Source organism: Nerophis ophidion, linkage group LG14 (assembly GCF_033978795.1).
Source record: "Nerophis ophidion isolate RoL-2023_Sa linkage group LG14, RoL_Noph_v1.0, whole genome shotgun sequence".
In the NCBI taxonomy this organism is placed as follows: Eukaryota; Metazoa; Chordata; class Actinopteri; order Syngnathiformes; family Syngnathidae; genus Nerophis; species Nerophis ophidion.
In genome coordinates, this window is record NC_084624.1 from 25,274,614 (window position 1) to 25,301,082 (window position 26,469).

At 36.4% G+C, this 26,469-nt stretch overlaps 1 protein-coding gene across 4 annotated transcripts; it reads right to left on the minus strand.

Annotated features, from left to right (window-relative positions):
- Positions 1-249: 249 nt before the first annotated feature.
- LOC133568361 (uncharacterized) lies at positions 250-11,954 on the minus strand. Of its 4 annotated transcripts, XM_061920246.1 has the most exons (8): positions 11,796-11,954; positions 11,539-11,642; positions 5,964-6,072; positions 2,580-2,608; positions 2,422-2,497; positions 2,209-2,343; positions 701-798; positions 250-631 (listed from the first exon to the last, which is right to left on the minus strand). In XM_061920246.1, exons 4-8 carry the CDS (start codon positions 2,604-2,606, stop codon positions 344-346), a joined length of 624 nt encoding a protein of 207 aa, XP_061776230.1. In that variant the 5' UTR covers positions 2,607-2,608; positions 5,964-6,072; positions 11,539-11,642; positions 11,796-11,954; the 3' UTR covers positions 250-343. The 4 variants fall into 4 exon arrangements, 3 of the variants coding, with proteins under 3 accessions (XP_061776230.1, XP_061776228.1, XP_061776229.1); XR_009809580.1 differs by lacking the exon at positions 5,964-6,072 and having other exon boundaries at positions 701-821; XM_061920244.1 differs by lacking the exon at positions 5,964-6,072.
- Positions 11,955-26,469: the final 14,515 nt, after the last annotated feature.

The following is a 26,469-nucleotide window of genomic DNA, read 5'->3' on the forward strand; positions in this document are numbered from 1 at the left end:
CATCTTGTCTTTGCAGTCTATTCAATTGGATTTAGGTTGAAAAGGATTTGCAAATGATTGTATTCTGTTTTTATTTACCATTTACACAACATGCCAACTTAACTGGTTTTGGGGTTTGTAGAAAGAATGAATAGAAACTGCGTTTTAAAATCTGTGTCCACAGGCTTAAAACTTTTAAGTATAGTTACTGTATGTGTAAATAAATTGTTAATGGTTGTGGTAACTTAGTTCGGCACAAAAACAGAAGGGCACATTTTGGAGCTTTTAATTCCATTACTTAAGCTATATTCATAAGAAGTTGTGGGCAATACCGCAACAATTTGTCGACACCAAGAAAGACAAATCATCCTTTTTGAGTCGCTTTTTTCTTTTCCCGTGTCTTAGTGTCAGGTACCTCCTCTTTTTCCTCCTCCGGTGTCTTCAATTCTTCCATTTTGCTCTTGTCTTTAGCCTGTTGACGTTTGCTTTTGTTGGCTCTTCTGCTCTTTAATGTCCCCTCTCGATGTTTCATGAGTTTTTTGTCTGGGACTGGTTTGTTTCGGAGACCTCCCTTCCTCTCCTGTCGTTTCCCAACATCATTGTCAAGGTCTGGCAGCCACCAAAAAAAAACTTCCCATAGCGTTGTCTCATGCTACAAACAATAAGTATGTTTTTTTTAATGAGCAGGGATACTGAACACCAAATCCTTTTTTTACTATACCTGTGGTGGTTTTCCTCTGTGTGGTAATGAGGATGGATGTCCCTCAGTCAATTCCACCTTTTCCTCCTCTTCCGTGCCCTCCCGACCACGCAGAGCCTCTGTTACAAGACCATGCAGACACCTATTTTTAATGTACAGCACATCGGGAAAGTATTCACAGCGCTTCACCTTTTCTACATTTTGTAATGTACATTTTTTTTATTCCAAAATACACTAAAACTTATTTTTTTAATCCCACAGACAATAAATACCCGCTAATTACAATGTGGAGCGTTGTTTTTTAAATGTTGCAAAGTCATAAAAAAAAAAATCAATGCCCAAAACCCAAAACCAGTGAAGTTAACATGTTGTGTAAATTGTAAAGAAAAACAGAATGTAAGCAGACGTCCGTGATAACTTTGCTTGAATGGCAACATATGTTGCTCCAAAACCTTTAAGCATTAATGGTGGCTTCACAGATGTGTAAGTTACCCATGCCTTGGGCACTGATACACCCCCACACCATTACAGATGTCGGCTTTTGAACTTTGCGCCTTTAACAATGCAGAGGGTTCTTTTCCTCTCTGTTGCGGAGGATACAACGTCCATAGTTTCCAAAAAACAATATGAAATGTTGACCCGGCGTTTCTGGGTGTTGTTGATAAATGGCTTTCGTTTTGCCTACTAGAGTCTTAACGTGCACTTACAGATGTAGCGACTAACTGTAGTTACTGACAGTGGTTATATGAAGTGTTCCTGAGCCCATTTGGTGATATCCTTTACACACTCATTTCACTTTTTGATGCAGTACCGCCTGAGGGATCGACGGTCACGGACTTGCCGCTTACGTGCAGCGATTTCTCGAGATTTTCTGAAACTTTTGATGATATTACGGATCGTAGATTGTGAAATCCCTAAAATCCTGGTTGAGAAATGTTCTTAAATTGTTGGACAATTTGCTCACGCATTTATTCACAAAGTGGTGACCCTCGCCTCATCCTTGTTTGTGAATGACTGAGCATTTCATGGAAGCTGCTCATTTACCCAACCATGGCACCCATCTGTTCCCAATTAAATTAGCCTGTTCAAATGTGGGATGTTCCAAATAAGTGTTTGATGAGCATTCCCTCAACTTTCTCAGTCTTTTTTGCCACTAGTGCCAGTTTTATGAAGCATGTTACAGGCATCAAATTCTAAATAAGCTAATATTTGCAAAAAATAACAGTTTACCAGTTTGAACGTTAAGTATCTTGTCTTTGCAGTCTATTTAATTAAATATAGGTTGATAAGGATTTGCAAATCATTGTATTCTGTTTTTATTTACAATTAACACAATGTGCCAAATTTACTGGTTTTGGGGTTTGTATAATAATCCGCTGCATAGGCAAACTCATATATTATTCCTGGTACGAGTGGCCCTCTGCTGGCAGCCATAGCTGGAACGTGGCTCTCATTGAAAACAAGTTTGACACCCCTGTTCTATACTATATCTCTTGAGAATATACTGTAAGTGTAACAAGTGTTCTCACCGTGAAGTCTCTGCATCCCTGAAGTGAGCACCAGGATGGTGATGGCCACAAACAGACAGCGGTTGAGTGTGACGTTTTCCCACGGTGTTTCACTCTGGCTCACATTCTGCATGGATGTGCTTTTATGTAAAGGAACTGAAGGGAGAAAAGAAACAAATGCGTCATCTGTTTTGCTTTGTTTAAAAAAGGCCAATTCAGAAAAAATTGACCCACGTTTCTTGGGAGCGCTCGGTTCCCTCGGTAAGGTCTTTGGCTCTATTTTTGGTTGCTGAGGAGCTGCAGACATTTCCTGCATCAAACATAACATACGATGAAGAAATAAGTAAATGTTATGTGAAACATATCAGTTATGTTTGTTTATCTATACAAACCTCTCTAACTTTCCTGCTGATGTACATTTCTGGAATGACAGAGTCATGAATAATAATTAAAGAAAGCATTTTTTAAATTAAATAAACTACAGATAAAAAAAATGTTTATGTAAAAAACAACATACATAATGATACATATTATCTTCCTCCATAAACAAGGATTAAACACAATATGTAATGCACACAAAATAGTAAAATGATGTATTTCTTCTTAATATATATAATTATGTAATGTATCGGAGGAACATAAATAGAAATATTTATAATTAATATCATAAAATATTAAATATAGATAAAATTCATTTGATCTATATTTTATTATTTTTTTAAATAAATGACATTTGAGAATGAAGGACAATATCATTCATAAATATATATATATAATATATGTATATATATATATATATATATATATATATTAGGGACGGCGTGGCGCAGTGGGAAAGTGGCCGTGCGCAACCCGAGGGTCACTGGTTCAAATCCCACCTGGAACCAACCTCGTCATGTCCGTTGTGTCCTGAGCAAGACACTTCACCCTTGCTCCTGATGGTTAGCGCCTTGCATGGCAGCTCCCTCCATCAGTGTGTGAATGTGTGTGTGAATGGGTAAATGTGGAAGTAGTGTCAAAGCGCTTTGAGTACCTTGAAGGTAGAAAAGCGCTATACAAGTACAACCCATTATAACCCATTATATATATATATATATATATATATATATATATATATAAATGATAAATGGGTTGTACTTGTATAGTGCTTTTCTACCTTCAAGATACTCAAAGCGCTTTGACACTACTTCCACATTTAACCATTCACACATACATTCACACACTGATGGGGGGAGCTGCCATGCAAGGCGCTAACCAGCACCCATCAGGAGCAAGGGTGAAGTGTCTTGCTCAGGACACGACGGACGTGACGAGGTTGGTACTAGGTGGGGATTGAACCAGGGACCCTCGGGTTGCGCACGGCCACTCTACCACTGCGCCACACCGTCCATATATATATATATATACATATATATATACATATATATATATATATATATATATATATATACATATATATATATATATGTATATATATATATGTATATATATATATATATATATATATATGTATATATATATATATATATATATATGTATATATATATATATATATATATATATATATATATGTATATATATATATATATATATGTATATATATATATATATATATGTATATATATATATATATATATGTATATATATATATATATATATAGGTGCTGTTCATATTATTAGAATATTATGAAAAAGTTGATTTATTTCAGTAATTATATTCAGAACGTGAAACTTACATATCAATTCATTACACACATAGTGATATATTTGAAATGTTTATTTCTTTAAATTTTGATGATTAGTACTGACAATTACTGAAAATCCCAAATTCAGTATCTCAGAAAATTAGAATATTAGTTACGACTAGTACCAAAAAATATTTTTTAGAAATGTGGGCCAACTGAAAAGTATGAACATGGAAAGTTTCAGCATGTTAGGCAATCAATACTTAGTTGCAGCTCCTTTTGCCTGAATTGCTGCAGCAATACGGCGTGGCATGGAGTCGACCAGTCTGTTGCACTCCTCAGGTGTTATGAGAACCCAGGTTGCTTTAATAGTGGCCTTCAGCTCTTCAGCATTGTTGGGTCTTGCATCTCGCATCTCGCATCTTCCGCTTCACAATACCCCATAGGTTTTCTATGGGGTTAAGGTCAGGTGAGTTTGCAGGCCAATCAAGAACAGGGATACCATGGTCCTTAAACCAGGTACTGGTAGATTTGGCACTGTGTGCAGGTGCCAAGTCATTTTGGAAAATGAAATCTTCACCTCCATAAAATTGGTCTGCGGCAGGCAGCATAAAGTGTTCTAAAACTTCCTGGTAGACTGCTGCATTGACCCTAGACCTCAGGAAACACAGTGGACCAACACCAGCAGATGACATGGCACCCCAGACCATTACCGATTGTGGAAATTTGACACTGGACTTCAGGCAACGTGGATTCTGTGCTTCTCCTGTCTTCCTCCAGACTCTGGGACATTGATTTCCAAAGGAGATACAACATTTACTTTCATCTGAAAACATAACTTTGGACCACAAAGCAGCAGTCCAGTCCTTTTTGTCTTGAGCCCAGGCGAGACGCTTTTGATGTTGTCTATTATTCAAGAGTGGCTTTACACAAGGAATGCGACAGCTGAAGCCCATATCTTGCATACGTCGGTGCGTGGTGGTTCTTGAAGCACTGACTCCAGCTGTAGTCCACTCTTTATGGATCTCCCCCACATTTTTGAATCGGTTTTGTTTGACAATCCTCTCCAGGGCGCGGTTATCCCTCTTGCTTGTACACTTTTTCCTACCACATCTTTGTCTTCCCTTCGCCTCTCTATTAATGTGCTTGGACACAGAGCTCTGGGAACATCCAACCTCTTTGGCAATGACCTTTTGTGTTTTGCCCTCCTTCTTTAAAGTTTCAATGGTCATCTTTTGGACAGTTGTCAAGTCAGCAGTCTTCCCCATGATTGTGTGTCATACAGAATCAAAACGAGAGACCATTTAAAGGCATTTCCAGGTGTTTTGAGTAAGTTAGCTAATTAGAGTGTGGCACTAGGTGTCTTCAATATCTGACCTTTTCACCATATTCTAATTTTCTGAGATGTTGAATTTAGGGTTTTCATTGGTTGTCAGCTATAATCATCTCCTTTTTGGCAAAAAACACTTGAAATGTATCAGTCTGTTTGGAATGAATGTATACATTCTACAAGTTTGACTTTCTAAATGGAATTAATGAAATAAATCAACTTTTTCATGATATTCTAATAATATGACCCGTACCTGTATACATATATGATATTGTCCTTCATTCTCAAATGTCATTTATTTATTTAAAACATAATAAAATATAGATAAAATGTCATATTTATTAAAACATATAATTGATATTTTTAATACCTGTACTAAATCTACATTTAGTACAGTTAAGCATATTTATAGTTAAACTAAACTTTTCATATAGTATACTATATATATATATAATCTGAGGAATATAAAGTAAATACAATTTTTAATATTGATATATCACAAAATATTAGATACATCAATATCTATATATAAATATATTTATATTATATTTATATATAAATATTAAATATATCATATTTTTAAATTGAGATGAAAAGTAAAATGAAATGTGACAATGAAGGACTGTATATACAGTAAGTATATATGTATATAAACAATTATATTTATTAACAAACGCCTCCCTAGGCAGGTGTTCAGGGCACGCCTGACGGGTAGAAGGCCACAGGGAAGACCCAGGACACGTTGGGAAGACTATGTCTACCGGCTGGCCTGGGAACCCCTCGGGATCCCCTGGGAAGTGCTGGACAAAGTGGCTGAGGAGAGGAAAGTCTGGGCTTCCCTGCTTAGGCTGCTGCCCCCCGAAACCTGACCTAAGATAAGTGGAAGAAGATGGATGGAAAAATATATTTAATATTTTATCATTTAATATTAAATATTTGTATTTACTCTATATTCCTCAGATATATTACATAATTATGTGTACTAAGAATGAATATATAATTTTACCATTTTTTATTTTATATTTGTGTTGAATCCTTTTTTATGGATGAACCTCCAAAGTTAACGCATGTGGAGCTTTAAGATATTTCCCATTTTTCTTCATAGGAAATAATAAATATAAAGTGAATAACTCTTCCAGATTTGATAGTTTGACCAATACAGTTAAAACTGAGTAATATGACTCTCCCTTTTGAGTGGTAAAAGGCTGTTTGTTCATCTCTTATAATAAATATATACTGTAAATATGTCCGCTACATGAGATTAAAGGCCTACTGAAACCCACTACTACCGACCACGCAGTCTGATGGTTTGTATATCAATGATGAAATATTAACATTGCAACACATGCCAATACGGCCGGTTTAGTTTACTAAATCACAATTTTAAATTTTCCCGCGGAGTTTCTTTTTGAAAACGTCGCGGAATGATGACGCGTGCGCGTGACGTCACGGACTGTCAGGAAATATTAGCGCAGCACTATTTGCGGCTCAAAGTCGTCTCTTTTCATGGCGCAATAAAACAGTATTTTGGACATCTGTGTTGCTGAATCTTTTGTAGTTTGTTCAATTAATAATGTAGAAGTCAAAGTAGAAAGATGGAGTTGGGAAGCTTTAGCCTTTAGCCACACAAACACACGGTGATTCCTTGTTTAAAATTCCTGAAGGTGAAGCTTTACTATGGATCACAGCGGTCAAGCGAACATGGTTCCCAACCACTTGTCAACCGGCACGATTCGGTGAGAAAATTGTGAGCTTGCGCCGTCCATGCAGCTGCCGTCGACTTCCTTCAGAGACTGGCGTCAAGACACTTGTGGACAAACCCTTCCGACTATCAGGTACTATTTAATGTCACTAAAACACTAGCAACACAATAGAAAGATAAGGAATTTCCCAGAATTATCCTAGTAAATGTGTCTAAAAACATCTGAATCCGTCCCAATGCAATCGCCTTTTTTTTAAACATTATTTGTTATTTTTTTATTTAATTTTTTTCTAGTCCTTCGCTATCAATATCATCATCCACGAATCTTTCATCCTCAATCAAAATAATGGGGAAATTGTCGTTTTCTCGGTCCGAATAGCTCTTGCTGCTGGAGGCTCCCATTAAAAACAATGTGAGGATGTGAGGAGCCCTCACACTGGTGACGTTATCGTCTGTGACTTCCGGTACAGGCAAGACTTTTTTATCAGCACCAAAAGTTGCGAACTTTATTGTCGATGTTCTCTACTAAATCCTTTCAGCAAAAATATGGCAATATCGCGAAATGATCAAGTATGACACATAGAATGGACCTGCTATCCCCGTTTAAATAAGAAAATCTAATTTCAGTAGGCCTTTAAATGGGACATTGTATCCAAACTTTCGACTGCTAGCGCATGGTAGTATCTCTGCTGTGTCGATAAACACCACACAGAGTGATGGATCAAATACAATGATAAAGATTTTTTAGGTACATTCCCGCGTCTATGATTATTGTCACACTCTTCCTCTTTGTCATCAGTGGTACCTTTCTGCGATGACATTGCGAAAAAGCAGACTTTATCTTTTGGACCAGTAAGTCTCAAACTGACGTGTAACACTCGTGGTATGCAGGCTTCATCTAGTGGTATGTTAAAGTATCACTTCTCGGGTTGTATGGTACACTGGTACTAGTATAGTATCGCGGTAGTAATGAATCAAAAACGGTACTATACTCTGTTTGAAAAGTACCCGTTCCTTATTTTTTTTTTTTACAGGTACGACAGTGCGTCGTCGTCACGTCGTTTTACGAGCACATTAGCATGTTCGGCAGCGCACACACACAGAAGCAGACGCAGTGTGTTGACAGAAAAGGGAGAATGGATGCAATTTGCCTTAAAAACTAACAATAAAGGTGAAGTTATAACACTGAAACGCCCTCAGGAAGAGGTGCTTTAAGACATGGCTAGCTAGTTAGTGGTTAACGTCCATCCGCAGTTGGCAGTGTTGCAGCTACTTCCAAATCACTAATCCTCGCCTCCATGGCAACAAATAAAGTGAGTTTCTTACAAGTATCATCACTGCAGGACGAGGAATAGCTAAACATGCTTCACTACACACCGTAGGAGGATACAATAGCTCACCGGCGTCACAATGTAAACAAACACCATGGGTGGATCTACACCTGACATCCACTGTAATGATACCAAGTACAAGAGTGTATCTAGTCGATACTACTATAATTAAAATCAATATTTTTTATAGTCACAAAATATCATATGATTATGAACTCAAGAAATACGTCCATGGGAAAATGAGGTCTTTAAATATGATAAATGTATGATACTGTAACTACTTGGTATTGGATCGATACCCAACTTTGTGGTATCATCCAAAACAAATGTAAAGTATCCAAACAACAGAAAAATAAGTGATTATTACATTTTAACAGAAGTGTAGATAGAACCTTTTAAAAGAGAAAGTAAGCAGATATGAACAGTACATGAAGAAGTAGATTAATAATCCATTTTTACAGTTTGTCCTTTATAATGTTGACAAAATAATAGAATGATAAATGACACAGGGCTTCACGGTGGCAGAGGGGTTAGTGCGTCTGCCTCACAATACGAAGTTCCTGCAGTCCTGGGTTCAAATCCAGGCTCGGGATCTTTCTGTGTGGAGTTTGCATGTTCTCCCCGTGAACGCGTGGGTTCCCTCCGGGTACTCCGGCTTCCTCCCACTTCCAAAGACATGCACCTGGGGATAGGTTGATTGGCAACACTAAATTGGCCCTAGTGTGTGAATGTGAGTGTGAATGTTGTCTGTCTATCTATGTTGGCCCTGCGATGAGGTGGCGACTTGTCCAGGGTGTACCCTGCCTTCCGCCCGATTGTAGCTGAGATAGGCGCCAGCGCCCCCCGCGACCCCGAAAGGGAATAAGCGGTAGAAAATGGATGGATGGATAAATGACACAATATGTTACTGCATACGTCAGCAGACTAATTAGGAGCCTTTGTTTGTTTACTTACTACTAAAAGACAAGTTGTCTAGTATGATCACTATTTATGTTTAATGTACCCTAATATTTTTTTTTTAAGTGAAGTGAATGTTTGCCATTTTTTTGTGGTCCCCTTTATTTAGAAAAGTATCGAAAAGTATCAAAATATATTTTGGTACCTGTACTAAAATATTGGTCTTGAGAAAACCCTTAATCACTTTGTCAAAGTACAGTGTTTTATTTCCCTACACTTAAAGTGTTACTGTTAAAACTGTGTTTAATGTTCTAGTGACCGACACTATAAAATACATTCAACCCATCCATTGTCTACCGCTCATTCCGTTTTTGGGATGGCGGGGGGCGCTGGCGCCTATCTCAGCTACAATCGGGCGGAAGGTGGTGAACACCCTGGACAAGTCGCCACCTCATCACAGGGCCAAGACAATTGTTTAATAAAACCAGTGCCATTGTTTTTAATGAATACTTAGGAGTACTACGCTACTGTATCATAATTCTGGTCATTACGCTTCAGGGCGCAGCCTGCGGTCTTCAGGCCAGGGTCTCCTAAAGATTCCCAAAACCCAATTTTAAAACCCGTGGACACCTGGCATTCCAAACTATAGCTCCCAGACTCTGGAACAACTTGCACCAGTCCCTCTGTGATCTTGACTGTGATGACACTTTTAAGAAACATTTGAAGACTTATCATTTAGTTACTGCACTTTTTAAACTAATGTTTTTAATTCACTTTTTAAAATCCTTTTTACGATGTTGTTTTAATTGAATTGTTGTTTTAATCCACCAATGTTTTGTACAACTTTTTGTGATTTTGTCTGTTACAATCACTTTATGAATAACATTTTTTTACTTACTTACTTACTTTATGGCGGTACTTTGAGCCAAGGGTTTTCTGAGGTGGTACTTGGTGGAAAAAAGTTTGAGAACCATTCATTGTTTGAGAAACTCAATGAACCTTTTTTTGTCCCCATTTTAATTGAATTCAACCTTCCAAGGCTCCAAATGTCACTATTATTGACTACTCTACATCAGGCCTGGGCAATTATTTTGCCTCGGGAGGCCAAATTGAGAGAAAAAAACGTGTCTGGGGGCCGGTATATCTGATTTTTAGGAACACTAATACAAAACCTCACAATAATGTCTGATTGAATGCTAATAACGTAATGACAGTACGCCTTAAAAAACGGAATGGAATTTTACATTTTTTGCTGAATGAGACACCCAGAATGTACACGAAAATAAAGAATGTGGGATTTACAATATTAACTATGAAGGATAAAACACTGAATATTGACAACATATTGCCGACATATTTTACAATCAAGCGAAACGCAACAAAAACAGTGAAATATAAATGCGAAGGGTAAAAAAAACAAAACAAAATACCTACAGTCTGATACATCACTAAGCTTTACAACTTTGTTGTAAAAATCTCCTTCTGTGTTTGTCCCTGGCACCCGCATTTCAGGCTGGCCGCTCTGGAAACCCTGTGTGGAAACGCTCCCCACCCACACTGCTTGGTGCCTCGTGGGAGCTGCTGTGACTTACATTACCATAGTAACTAATCAAATTAGCATTGTAACTAATTAAATTACCATAGTAACTAATAGTAACTAATATATCATGGAAAAGCGCAGATTCCAACCTATGAAATACTTTCTATACGGTAGTTCAAGACTTACGGTCATTATAAAACATCATAGCACATCATAAAGGCAGCTACAGTTTCCATCTTAAAGATGCATCCATCCATTTCCTACTGCTTGTCCCTTTCGGGGTCGCGGGGGGTGCTGGAGCCTATATCAGCTGCATTCGGGCGGTGGGCGGGGTACACCCTGGACAAGTCGCCACCTCATCACAGGGCCAACACAGACAGACAGACAACATTCACACTCACATTCACACACTAGGGCCAATTTAGTGTTGCCAATCAAACTATCCCCAGGTGCATGTCTTTGGAGGTGGGAGGAAGCCGGAGTACCCAGAAGGAACCCACGCATTCACGGGGAGAACATGCAAACTCCACAAAGATCTAAAACAATGATTTGGGAATGTAAGGCGGGCAGATTGCATGCGGCCACCAGGCCTTAATTTTCCCAGGTCTGATCCAAATGGCCCTGAACGTGGTGGAATCAAGTCCAAACAAGCGAGTGTTGATGCCAGGAGCCTGCTACTTTTTCAGGCTGTGTCCCACAAACATCAGGTGTGATGAGAGCTGATTATTGATGGTGAAGTGATTCACGCAGCAACCATCTCAGGACTACGGGGGTCATATTTCTCCAGAGCTGTGGCCACACCAGGTATTTATAGACGTGCAATAGTGTTCCTACACAATAGACAAATGTGTGTTGTTGTGTGTCACCAGCTGGTCTTGGGTGTTGTCGAACGGGCTTCCGCGGAGGAAAATCTTCTCTCGACCGTCCTAGCTCTTCTTCAAAAGTCTCGTAGCTTTCCTCCATGCCTCTCCTGCAGACAAAACGAAGGACGTCCTACTGTACACCGCTATAAATAGACGCGTGGAAGAAGTCCACCATGACACACATCAACATAATGAACAGGTACCACTATGTGACCGTCAAGATGCATAAACTTTGACCTTTGAGTGAAACATAGACCTACCTGGTTGGACATCTGGGGGTCCCGGCAGGGCTGTGTCCAGGGACCTTTGTCACAGAGCTGTTGTCCCCTCCTGGGGAGGCGCTGGCACTCAGTCCTGACAGTCAAGCACAGGTGCAACACTAGAATAAAAACAAAAAAAGAGAAAGGGTGTCAAGAGGCGTTGACTGACGTCACGCACGAGCTTTTCCGCCGTCAAATCACAGCGCAGGGTTGTTGGCTGGGAAGTCATTGTACCAACAAGCATGCTGTTCCTTAAATCACCAGCAGAGGTCGCTAATGTACTCTGAGGATATTGTGTGTCTATATATATATATATATATATATATATATATATATATATATATATATATATATATATATATATATATATATATGCTTTTTTTTTCTATTTGGCTGCCCTGTAACTACTTTTTAATATAATTGTATTTTTTTACATACACCTTTATTTATAAAGTTCAACATTTACAAACATTTACAGTAAACATTTACAGTAAAAAAATATAGGTTAATAATAATTTGTTCACATTTCTGAAATAATATAACTATACACATGTCATTATTTATATGTCAATTTAAGTATGTATATATATATATAAAGTATATATATATATATATATATATATATATGCATATATATATGTGTGTGTATATAAATATGTGTGTGTATATATGTTTGTATATAAATATGTGTATGTATATATATGTGTATATATATGTATATATGTATATATATATATATATATATATATATGTATAAATACATACATGTCATATATATATTTATATCATATTTATGTATATATATATGATACAAATATATATATGATATGTATGTATTTATACATATATGTATATGTATATATACATATATATATATATATATATATATATATAATTGATATATTTAATATTTTATGATGTTTTACTATTAAATATATTTACTTTATATTCCTCAATTATATATATATATTTATATATACAGTAAAGTATGTGAGATGTTTAGTTGAAATGTAAATAATGATATTAATTAATAGTTTTATTGTACTAAATGTAGTTTTTCAAAATGATTATTTAAGAAATATGATTATTATTTTTATATATATCAATCATACATTAGCTGATCTGTTTTTATTTATTTTCTTTTTACAAACGAACATATGAACAAGGACAATTAAAACAAGTACAAAAACAGTACAGTACAATACAGCACCAGGGGGTTGTTAATTCAATATATGTAAACAAAATAAAATAAAAAATAATATTTTATATATATATATATATATATATACATATATATATATATATATATATATATATATATATATATATATATATATATATATATATATATGCATATATATATATATATATATATATATATATATATATATATATATATATATATATATATATATATATATGTATATATATATATATGTATATATATTTATATATATACTGTATGTAGTAATGTGTACAGTAATAGGCTCACACACATTCTGTAAATAGTTTAAATTTGGAGCGTAGCATCATAGTTTTCACAGCTTTTTGGTTGTCACAGGTAGATAGCGTTTTAAAGTAAAGTTGTAACTCTTTTTTTAAAGGCACACAAAACAGGTTGAGTATTGAGAAACTTACATTTATGAATATAAAACTTAGCCAATAGTATAATGAGGTTCCAAAGGTTAAATTCCTTTTTCGAAAGATATCTCATTCTGTGTAAATCCAAAAGCACATCTTTAAGACAAAGCACAAATTTGTCATAAATATTGTCCAAGATCAAACCCCATAGTGATGGAGTGCTGTCACAAGACCTAAACAGGTGGTAAACAGTTTTTAATGCAGGATATTTTACTGACATGTTGTTACATTTATGTACTGTATGAATATCAGCAAAATGCCTAATAAAACTTTTTATTTTATTTTTTGGCAGCCAGCTGAGAGTGGTGTTTTTGGTTCCAAGGCCTAAATACGTCACTTGTAATATCCCTAATATGATTCTCCCTTGAAATATACTTATAAATGACATTGATTGGCAAACTTTCAAAAGGGTGAAGTTTCAAAAATGGAAAAAGTTAAAGGTGACTGTACAATATTGGTTTTGTTGCATTACTTATAACTTTTTGTTTTGTTGCTTGTAAAATGCAAATCATTTTTAATGGAACTAATTTCTTCATTTTCATTTTCGGATGAAAAGAAATGCTCAACTCATTTTTGTTGGTTATTGATATTACTTTTGTGTAAGTTCAGACAATAAATAGTGCAGTAATGTTTTCATAATTTTTTCAAACCACCCTAAATCATTAATTTTTCTAAATTGTGTATGCGCGCGCGCGTACACACACACACACACACACACACACACATACATACATACATACACACATATATATTTTCATATTTTCATGGTTTATACTTTTTTTTTTTTACAGTAAAGAAAGATCGGTGAATGATAATTTTTTCATATTTCTGGACAAGCGGTAGTAAATGGATGGATGGATACACACATACACACACACACACACATACATACATACACACATATATATTTTCATGGTTTATACCTTTTTTTTTACAGTAAAGAAAGATCGGTGAATGATAATTTTTTCATATTTCTGGACAAGCGGTAGTAAATAGATGGATGGATATATATGTATACATATATATATATATATATATATATATATATATATATATATATATATATATATATATATATATATATATATATATATATATATATATATATATATGTGTATATATATATTAACTGATTTTATCAAGTCTAATAGTGACCTAACATTTTGAGAACCTTTTACATATTGCATTTAAATAATGTATCATACTTGCTTACATGAGTTTTGCACCATAAATAACCCATGAAAGTCAACTATACAGCCAAGGGTTAGTAATAGTAGCATGCAGCGATGACTCCTGACAAAACAGGTGATACTGATTTCTTCCAAATATTTTTTTGCGAGGCTTTTCAGAAGCCCGAGGGTTGGAAGCCAGATGCAAGCTTTCGCTCGATCCCGGGTCGGAATGGTGAGAAATTCAATTTAGGAGGAGAAAGAGGGGGGCCTGCTGGAACTGCCCCGCCTCACCTCCTAGTCCCCTCCATCCACATCTCCAGGGGCGATCTCCGAGAGCCAAACCAAAACCAGATGGACTTATTGGGCCTAAAGATAACAAATAGTGCTTGAGTTCCTGTCAGTTAAAGACCACCGCAGCAAAAAAAAAAAAAAAAAAAAACGAGACTGAAAAGAAAAAGTACTGACTTGAGAAAATCTTGATCCAAATGTATAAAATGATATTGTACAACGTGGAAAGGATTTTGGCTACATGGAGTCAGCCATCTTGGCATTGGGGAAATATCATCAGTGACCCAAAACTACGGGTGGCAAGTTCTTGGGCTTGTTAGGCGATACATGTACCACCCACACACTGCAGAGGCCACAGAGAGTTGGAAGTTCTCATGGCCTCCCCCTGCAGATCCACTAAGAAAGTGTCCTTTGTAACAGGAGTTTCCTGTGCGTAATTAAAAAATATTGAGGCTTGTGCTCCAGAAGGGAGGCGAGTTGTAGGAGGGTATGGGAAGGGTGAGATTCCACGTTTCATGTAAGATTCCCTGACGTGAGTCCAAACAAGGAGTGTTCTCTCACTCTCACTTTCTACATGGAGGTCCAGAATGAAGGAGAGTTGCCTCCAGAACAGGTGGTTCTGATTTGGGAGGAGGGAACAGAACACGTCTATGTTGGTGGGACCTGTGCTGTCACACCTTCAGAAGGTACCAGCTGGATCGTCCTCTTCCAGCACAAAAAAAAATGCTGCTTTAAATATCCTCACTAACGCCATGGAAAAAAAATGTCTGTGTCCCAAAAACTGCTGACTTATTTTTCTTCGACCCCTTATAATACTTAGTCTGAAACATCCAATGTGTAGATTGTCACTGAAGGCATCAAAACTATGAATGAACACATGTGGAGTTATTTGAAATGTGGACTCGTCAGACCACAGAACACTTTTCCACTTTGCATCAGTCCATCTTAGATGATCTCTGGCCCAGAGTTGCTGGCGGCGTTTCTGGATGTTGTTGATAAATGGCTTTCGCTTTGCATAGTAGAGCTTTAACTTGCAGTTACAAATGTAGCGACGAACTGTTTTTAGTGACAGTGGTTTTCTGAAGTGTTCCTGAGCCCATGTGGTGATATCTTTTAGAGATTGATGTCGGGTTTTTTGATACAGTGCAGTCTGAGGGATCAAAGGTCACGGTCATTCAATGTTGGTTTCCGGCCATGTGTATTGTTTACGTGGAGTGATTTCTCCAGATTCTCAGAATCTTTTGATATTATGGACTGTAGATGTTGAAATCCCTAAATTTCTTGCAATTGCACTTTGAGAAACGTTGTTCTTAAACTGTTTGACTATTTGCTCACAAAGTTGTGGACAAAGGGGTGTACTCTGAGCATTTTTTGGGAAGCTGTTTTCATAACCAATCATGGCACCCACCTGTTCCCAATTAGCCTGCACACCTGTGGGATGTTCCAAATAAGTGTTTGATGAGCATTCCTCAACTTTATCAGTATTTATTGCCACCTTTCCCAACTTCTTTGTCACTTGTTGCTGGCATTAAATTCTAAAGTTAATGATTATTTGCAAAAAAAAAGTTTATCAGTTTGAACATCAAATATGTTGTCTTTGTAGTATATTCAACTAAATATGGGTTGAAAATTATTTGCAAATCATTGTATTCCATTTATATTTACATCTAACACAATTTCCCAACTCATATGGAAACGGGTGTGTATATATATATGTGTATATATATATATATATATATATATATATATATATATATATATATATATATATATATATATATATATATATAAAATCATATATATATCATACATATGATATATATATATATATATATATATATATATATATATATATATATATATATATATATATATATATATATATATATATATACATATTAGGGCTGCGAATCTTTGGGTGTCCCACGATTTGATTCAATATCGATTCTTGGGGTCGCGATTCGATTATATATCGATTTTTCCCATTCAACGCGATTCTCGATTCAAAAACGATATTTTTTGATTCAAAATGATTGTGTATTCATTCAATACATAGGATTTCGGCAGGATCTACCCCAGTCTGCTGACATGCAAGCAGGGTAGTAGATTTTTTTAAAAAGCTTTTATAATTTTAAAGAACAATGTTTTATCAATTGATTGCAATAATGTAAATGTGTTTTAACTATTAAATGGCCCAATAATACGACTTATTTTATCTCTGTGAAAACATTGGACACAGTGTGGTGTCAAGCTTATGAGATGCGATGCATGTGTAAGCCACTGTAATGTCAATGAGGGATTTTTAATCACTGCTATGCTGAAATTATATCTAATATTGATACTGTTGTTGGTAATATTCATTTTTGTTTCACTACTTTTGGTTTGTTTTGTGTTGTGTTTGTGTCTCCTTTCAATTGCTCTGTTAATTGCAGTTCTGAGTGTTGCTGGGTCAGGTTTGGTTTTGGAATTGGATTGCATTGTTATGGTATTGCTGTGTATTGTTTTGTTGGATTGATAAAAAATAATTAAAAATCGATTAAAAAAAAAAAGAGAATAGATTGTGAATCGCACAACGTGAGAATCGCGATTTGTATTCGAATTGATTATTTCCCACACCTATAATATAAATATATATATATATATATAAATATATATATATATAAATATATATATATATATAAATATATGTATAAATATGTGTATATATATATATATATATATATATATATATATATATATATATATATATATATATATATATATATATATATATATATATATATATATATATGTATATATATATATATGTATATATATTTATATATATACTGTATGTAGTAATGTGTACAGTAATAGGCTCACACACATTCTATGTTGGTGGGACCTGTGCTGTCACACCTTCAGAAGGTACCAGCTGGATCGTCCTCTTCCAGCACAAAAAAAAATGCTGCTTTAAATATCCTCACTAACGCCATGGAAAAAAAATGTCTGTGTCCCAAAAACTGCTGACTTATTTTTCTTCGACCCCTTATAATACTTAGTCTGAAACATCCAATGTGTAGATTGTCACTGAAGGCATCAAAACTATGAATGAACACATGTGGAGTTATGTACTTAACAAAAAAAGGTGAACTAATTTAAAACATGTTTTATATTCTAGTTTCTTCAAAATAGCCAACCTTTGCTCTGATTACTGCTTCGCACACTCTTGGCATTCTCTCCATGAGCTTTAAGGACATGTGTGATGTGTAAACCATTTCAGGTGACTAACTTCAAGACAATTTACAAAGTAGTCATACAAATAACAAAAGCACATTGAATTTAATTTAACTGTATATAGTTAAACTATCGTATTTTTGTTTTATATAGCTGCAGTTCTTCAAATTAAAAAACAACAACAAAAACCCAAAGTAATTCTAGGAATAGCATTTCAAGTAAAATGTGCTCATAATATTAATAATAATACAATAATAATGATAAACAATTATTGTTGTTTCCATTCATTGTTTTAATAATAATAATGACAATAAATAAAACAATAAATAATAATAATAATATTAAAATAATAATAATGATAATAATAATAATAATAATAATAAACACTTGTTGTTGTTTTCATGCATTGTTATAATAATATTGATAAGAAATAAAACAATACATAATAATAATAATGTTATGATAATAATGATAATAATAATAACAATAATAATTATAAACAATTATTGTTGTTTTCATGCATTGAATTTCAATAAAAATAATTATAACAAATAAATAAAAAAATAAATAATGATAATAATAACACATTTTATTTGTTGGTGTATTTCAAAACACCCAAAGACACCTTACAGGCATCATGATGAAGACATCACTATAGAATAAGGCATTAATAACAACATAAACATTTCGATCACGAGTATAAACAAAGAAAAATTACATAGTCAAGACAAGTGAAGAGGTATGTTTTTCACCTCAAACTTCAAAACTTTGTGGCAAAAAGGTCCGTGCCGACAAGGCAGACGCGAGCGCATTTTCAAGACTTATGCAGATCCCAAATACACATCAGCAGGTACCAGAAGGTAAGAAAAATTGCTTTTGCATAATGTTGCGAAACAAAACTCTAGATAATATGTATTACCTTATACACACACCATAATAATACTCGAATGTTGAAGTACAGTACAATCCATCAAGCGATGCAGCTTCATAGCTTACCAAAGTCATACTAAAACATTTCTCATAGATTTTTGAGTGTCGTGTGTAATGTTCTATATTTTTAATGGAACATATAAAATGTTGGTGTTGTTTACTTGAGTCATATTGCAGTCTACACGTATCTCTTGTGTGTGACTGCCATCTCCTGGTCACACTTATCATTTCACCATGTACCAAATAAAATAGCTTTGAGGTCGGTAAGCAAAACCAGAATTATTCCTTTCATTAGGTGCACCGGGTTATAAGGCTCACTGTTGAGTTTTGAGAAAATTAAAGGATTTTAAGTGTATCATCCATCCATCCATTAATTGTCTACCGCTTGTCTCGTTCGTAGTACGCGATCAGTGTTTCGAGTGGCTGATAAAGTTTGATGTGTTGATGTGTGATGTTTTTTCCTCCTAGCGGAATGTCAGCAGAACGTTTGGTGCAAATAGCCCGCGAAATGAAACCGCATAGAAGGTCAACGCTATGTTTGTTTACAATGAGCTCAGAGTAAGTCTAAGACAAGGGTGTCAAACTTGTTTTCATTGAGGGCCCAACCACAGTCATGGCTGCCATTAGAGTGCCGCTTGCAACAGTAAATAATTAATGAATTTGCCTGTCAATTGAAATATTTTTTTTAGTGAAGAGTAAAAGAAATGTGTGGATTTTACCAGTGTTTTTTTTTTCCAGAAAAAACCTGGCATCTTAGTTGCCAGACTTTTACTGTAAAAATACATGGTGTTTTTTCTAATTTATAACATATTATTGTAAATAGAAATACAGTCCACCTGTTTCATTTTATTTTAGCAACTTGGCTCCCAGTTTTTTACCATAATAAAATGTGGCAACATAAAATCATCAACCGTGGATTTTACAGTGAACAAAACAAACAAAAACTGATTGCTCAGTTGACAGTATTTTACTGTAAAAAAAAAAAACATTGGTCTTTTTTTTTCAACTTACAATATTTTCAGCACTATAAGGCACACCTTCAATGAATGGCCTATTTTCAAACTTTGTTCACATATAAGGCACACCGAATTATAAGGCGCATAGAATAGATGCTACAGTAGAGGCTAGAGTTACGTTATGCATCCTTTAGATGGAGCTGCGCTAAAGGGAATGTCAAGAAAACAGTCAGATAGGTCAGTCAAACTTTATTAATAGTTTACAAACCAGCATTCTGATAACTCCGTTCACTCCCAAAATGAATAAACAGCTATTTTATTATTTTCCCCGATTCAATAAACACGTAAAAAACTGATACTGTTACGGTAAATCAAACGTTAGTGCAATAACAATATAATAGCACTCGAAATAGTACAAAGAAATAACATATCAATAACTCAACGTTGCTCAAAGGATAATGTCACACAACACAACACACAAAATAAACATGCAAAGCACACTTTATTAAGTTATTCTTCATCCACGAATCCCTCAAATTGTTCTTCTTCAGTGTTCAAATCAAACAGTTGGGCGAATACGGCATTCAACATGCGGCTCCGTCTTGTCGAAGTCGTCATTAAACGAGTCAGTGTTGCTGTGTTAATGTTAAATTCTGTCGCTGCTGTTAATGTTCAATTCTCTCGCTGCTGCTCTATTCCCGTATTCTACTGTGTGACTGATTGCCTTGAGTTTAAACTCTGCACAGAAACGGCACGCCTCCCGCAGTCCATACTTGCCAACCTTGAGACCTCCAATTTCGGGAGGTGGGGGGCGTGGTCGGGGGCGTGGTCGGGGGTGGGGAGGAGGCGTGGTTGGGGGCGTGGTTTGGGCGGGGGCGTGGTTAAGAGGGGACGAGTATAATTCACCAACTCGAGTATTTCATATATATATTTACAATATATATATATATATATATATATATATATATACATATATATGTATGAAATACTTGACTTTCAATTAATTCTAGCTATATATATTTATTTTATTATATATATAAATAAAAGAAATAGTTGAATTTCAGACGGCACCTATCAAATACACAGTAATAAAAACACAGTTGTTCTACTAACTTTACTGTGCTTGCTGGTTACTAAAAAAAACAACAACACTTACCTTTCACTATTTTAATAAGCTTTGTTCTGCCATTTGCTTGCCGTACTGGCGAGAGTCACTTGCCGTCAGGTGCACAACACCACGTAAATCGTTGGCCAATCAAAAAGCAACCCCATAACGCTATAGCCAACATTCACCAGGAGATGGCAACAGACAACATAGAATCACTCTATTACAGACGGCGTCGCCATCGCTATAACTTCCTCGTTCTTCTGCTTCGTCTCCTTGTGTGTGCAGTTTTTTATAAAAAATCCGTAGATGTTGTAACGTGATTGGGCAGGCAAGCGGTTTATATAACAGGACAGCGGATGTGAAAACAGGCTGTCCCCACTCATGTTCACATGGAGCTGGAGGGGGCGTGAATTTCGGGAGAAAATTTCTTCCGGGAGCTTTTCGGGAGAGGCGCTGAATTTCGGGAGTCTCCCGGAGATTCCGGGAGGGTTGGCAAGTATGCCCGCAGTATCCCAACATGCACCGCGCGCTTCTTCTTCTACAAGGGAAAATAAGGTAGGCGGCTGCTTACCGTAGAAGAATAAGCACACTTCTTCTTCTACGGGAGAAAATAAGGTAGACGGCTGCTTACCGTAGTTGCGAGACCTCTTGTGGCATGTTTAATTCGAACACTGAAGAAGAAGAATTCTAGGGATTCATGGATGAGGAATAACTTAATAAAGTGAGCTTTACATGTTTATTTTGTGTGTTGTGTTGTGTGACATTAACGTTTGATTAACGTTGAGTTATTGATATATTGTTATTGCTCTGCACTATTTCGAGACGTCGTTAATGGAGTCAGTGTTGCTGCTGTTGTCTAGCAGTTCAGTGACAATTCCTGCTTTCCTGAAATCATGTTTCTCAATAGGAGCCATTTTGGGGTCTTTACATAAACACACAAATGGAAATGAAACGGCACGGCCTGGCGCAGTCATATATCCCAGCATGCACCGCGCGCTTCTTCTCCTACGGGGGAAATGAAATCGGCAGCTGCTTACCGTAGTTGTGAGACCGGTTGTGGCTCAGTATTGGTCCATATATAAGGCGCCCCTGATTATAAGGCGCACTGACAGCTTTTGAGAAAATTTTAGGTTTTTAGGTGCGCCTAATAGTGCGGAAAATACGGTACATTAAAATGCTGTAAAAATATATCGAAATTTTACAGTAAAATCTATTGCTCATTTTTATAGTGCACAATTTGATGGATAACTTGCTTCGAAATCATAAGTTAAGCAGATATTTAAGTATTAATTTGGATTTTGACCAAAAAAGTTAGATAATATAATATTTGTTGCAATATTGAACACATTTTTTTCTTCTTTCAAATTAGAAAAAACCCCTAATACCTTTAGTAAGAAAGTAAGAATGTAAAGAAAACAAAACAAGGTATTTTATCGACACACATTATTTCCAGGCTTTTGTGGGCCATATAAAATGACGTGGAGGGCCAGATTTTGACACCTGTGGTCCATGACATGAGTCGGAGAAAAGGAGCGCTTGATTTGCCCACCCTAAAAGAAGCACCGACAACACAGCACGGGTAATCTTGATGAACTCTGTCACAACGTCATAATGCAGACGAGACTCCAAAGGAGACTTGCCGAATCGAGTGTTTGCACTCGTCAGTTTTAGATGTGATCAAATGGCCTAGAATGAGCTGGGAGGTTCACTCCAGTCGGGTCATCTGCTCCAGTTCTGAGTTGGACTAGTCCGACGCGCTCACGACGGGGGCTCCTTTTCCATCGGATTTGTATTTACTTGTCCCTCTGACTCACGCCGATGCCAGCACGGGGTCTCTGTTCAGTCCGCCAGCCCTGCTGAGTTGTCTCTAAAGCCAAGAGAGCCCCCATTCATCACGGCCACTTCAGTGCTCTGAATATGGAGCTCAGTGCATTGTTGACTGGACTAAAGGTAGTTGTGTTTGAACACATCACTACTCTTTTCAACCACTACTATGAACTCATGCAAACGTCTAATTGTCCTTCCCACAAAAATCCCCTGGTGTTTCATCGGATCCTCCCCGCTTCCTCGTCTCCAACGTAATGTACATGTTAGACATAATCATACTGTACATGATGTTGTACATACCGGCGTGTTTCCCCCGTATACCACCCACGGCGTTTTGTCCTCCCTCGCCGCGCAGCGTGATGGACGATCCCAGCGGTGGTGTCAGTGCGGCGGGGAGAGGCCCAGCTAGATGAGGACAAGACAGAGGACATGGCAGCTCAAAGGCTATCACAGTGTGACATGTTTCCCAGCATGCAACACATGACAGATTAGACAGAGCCCAGGAGGGTCACGCTGAGGTGAAGTTATTTGGACTTCATTTCCCTCTCCCTCCGTCCATTGCCTTGTTCATTCATCCATCCCTACATCCAATTAAAGAAGACCTCAAAGACCGTCCAAGTATCTAGGTCTCTTTCAGCCAGTGCTTTCCTTCCCTCACGCCTAAACTCGTCTTTCCAATCCTAGATCCATCTATCATCCCTCCTTTCGTTTGTCCATACATCCCTGCATCCCTTTGTCTGTCCATCCTTCTGTCTGTGACTCCACTCCTCCATTGTGTTCTCCAACTATCCTTTTTTACTGATCCATTGTCTATCCCATCCACCCGTCCTTCAATTCATGTTCATCTCCTTCTATGCCACCATCTCTCTTTTTGTCCTCTCTATCTGTTCTTCCATTTGTGTCTCCATCTGTCCATCCATCCATCCATCCCTTGGTCTGTCTGTGACTCCATTCCTTTGCTATTCTACCTATCGATCCTTTCTTTCATGCCATCGTCTATCCACCTTACCAACATGTCTATCCACATCCAACCGTCCTTCAATACTTCTTTGTCTCCCTTTGTCCGTCTATCCGTCCCTCTGTCCATCCCTTTCTTCAAAGCCATCCCTCTTTCTGTCCCCTTCATCAGGCCCTCCGTTTGTGTCTCCGTCTGTCTACCCTTGCCCATTCACCCATGACTTGATTTGTCTATTCATTCGTCCCTAAGTCCAAACTTCTGTCGATTTGTCCATCCACCTGTCATTCCGTTTCTTGGTCCATCCTTCTGTCTGTGACTCCACTCCTCCATTATGTTCTCCAACTATACGTTCTTCTGATCCATCGTCTATCCACCTGACCAACACGCCCATTCATGCAGTGTTTGTTTTCTTCTTCTATGCCACCATGTCTCTTTTTGTCCTCTCCATCTGTCCACCCATCCATCTATCCCTTGGTCTGTCCATCCTTCTATCCATGACTTGATTTGTCTATTCATTCGTGCTTAAGTCTAAACGTCTGTCCACCTGTCGATTTGTCCATCCACTGTCCTTCCATCTCTTGGTCCATCCTTCTGTCTGTGACTTCACTCCTCTATTATGTTCTCCAACTATCCCTTCTTCTGTCTATCCACCTGACCAACACAGTCAAGTATTTATTCCAGGAAGAAGCAGCTTTAAATGTTTTCACTTTTTGAAAATTTGCACCAAAGTATTGGATGCACTAACACAGGGGTCACCAACACGGTGCCCGTGGGCACCAGGTCGCCCGTAAGGACCAGATGAGTCGCCCGCTGGCCTGTTCTAAAAATAGCTCAAATAGCAGCACTTACCAGTGAGCTGCCTCTATTTTTTAAATTGCATTTATTTACTCGCAAGCTGGTCTCGCTTTGCTCAACATTCTTAATTCTAAGAGAGACAAAACTCAAATAGAATTTGAAAATCCAAGAAAATATTTAAAGACTTGGTCCTCACTTGTTTAAATAAATTCATTAATTGTTTTACTTTGCTTCTTATAACTTTCAGAAAGACAATTTTAGAGAAAAAATACAACCTTAAAAATGATTTTAGTATTTTTCAACACATATACCTTTTTACCTTCTAAATTCCTTCCTCTTCTTTCCTGACAATTTAAATCAATGTTCAAGTAAATTATTGTTTTTATTTTAAAGAATAATACATATATTTTAATTTAATTCATTTTTTTAGCTTCTGTTTTTTTGACGAATAATATTTGTAAAATATTTCTTCAAACTTATTATGATTAAAAGTCCCCAAAAATATTCTGGAAAATCTAGAAAATCTGTAGGATCAAATTTAAATCTTATTTCAAAGTCTTTTGAATTTAAAAAAAATTTTTGTTCTGGAAAATCTAGAAGAAATAATGATTTGTCTTTGTTAGAAATATGGCTTGGTCCAATTTGTTATATATTTTAACAAAGTGCAGATTGGATTTTAACCTATTTAAAAACATGTCATAAATTCAAAAATAGATCTTAAGCAGAAAAAATTAACAATGATGTTCCATAAATTATTATTTTTAATTTTTTCAAAAAGATTCGAATTAGATAGTTTTTCTCTTTATTTTTTCGGTTGAATTTTGAATTCTAAAGAGTCGAAATTGAAGATAAACTATGTTTCAAAATTTAATTTTCATTTTTTTTGTGTTTTCTCCTCTTTTAAACCATTCAATTAAGTGTTTTTTATCTTTATTCTCTACAAAAAACCTTCAGTAAATGGAAAAAAACGTACGAGGGAATGACAGAGAGAAATACTCATTTTTTTAAATATATTTAGATTGATTTATTAAAGGTAAATTGAGCAAATTGCCTATTTCTGGCAATTTATTTAAGTGTGTATCAAACTGGTAGCACTTCACGTTAATCAGTACCCAAGAAGTAGCTCTTGGTTTCAAAAAGGTTGGTGACCCCTGCGCTAACGCAACCAGCCTCACATCACATCACTTTGTTGTAGATATACTGTGATGTATCGTATCAGTGTGTTGTAGAATAGAATGGACTTTATTGTCATTATATTTGCATATAACGAGATTAAAGACACTAAAATTCATTAAATTAAAAATACGCCCATCCATTCATGTTTGTCTCCTTTTTCTATGTCACCATCTCTTTTTTTGTCTGCTGCACCCATTCATCAATCCCTTGGTCTGTCCATCCTTCTGTCTGTGACTCCATTCCTTCTCTATTCTCCCCATCAATCCCTTCTTTCATGCCGTCGTCTGTCCACTTTACCAATGTGTATGTGTGTATAAATGATATATACACACTTAGCTGTAAAAATCTGCTGTACAGTATGTGTGTTTGGGTCTCTTTTCTTCAGAAACGTTAATCCAGAGTCGGGACCCTGGGTGGACCGCTCGTCTGTGCATCGGTTGAGGACATCTCTGCACTCTTGACCCGTCTACGCTCCCGATGGTGTCCTGCTGGCCCCACTATGGACTGGAATCTCACTATTATTTTGGATCCACTATGGACTGGACTTTCATAATATTATGTCAGACCCACTTGATGTCCATTGCATCCGGTCTCCTCTAGAGGGGCG

What these genes read in the sequence shown, in the direction of transcription:
- LOC133568361 (XM_061920244.1), bottom strand. Translation starts at nt 11,635, where the DNA reads ATGGAGGAAAGCTACGAGACTTTTGAAGAAGAGCTAGGACGGTCGAGA. An exon ending in ACAACACCCAAGACCAGCTG is followed by an intron (nt 2,609 to 11,538) that starts GTGACACACAAC and finishes CTGTCATTCCAG; the next exon opens with AAATGTACATCAGCAGGAAA. An exon ending in AGGGATGCAGAGACTTCACG is followed by an intron (nt 799 to 2,208) that starts GTGAGAACACTT and finishes GTCTTGTAACAG; the next exon opens with AGGCTCTGCGTGGTCGGGAG.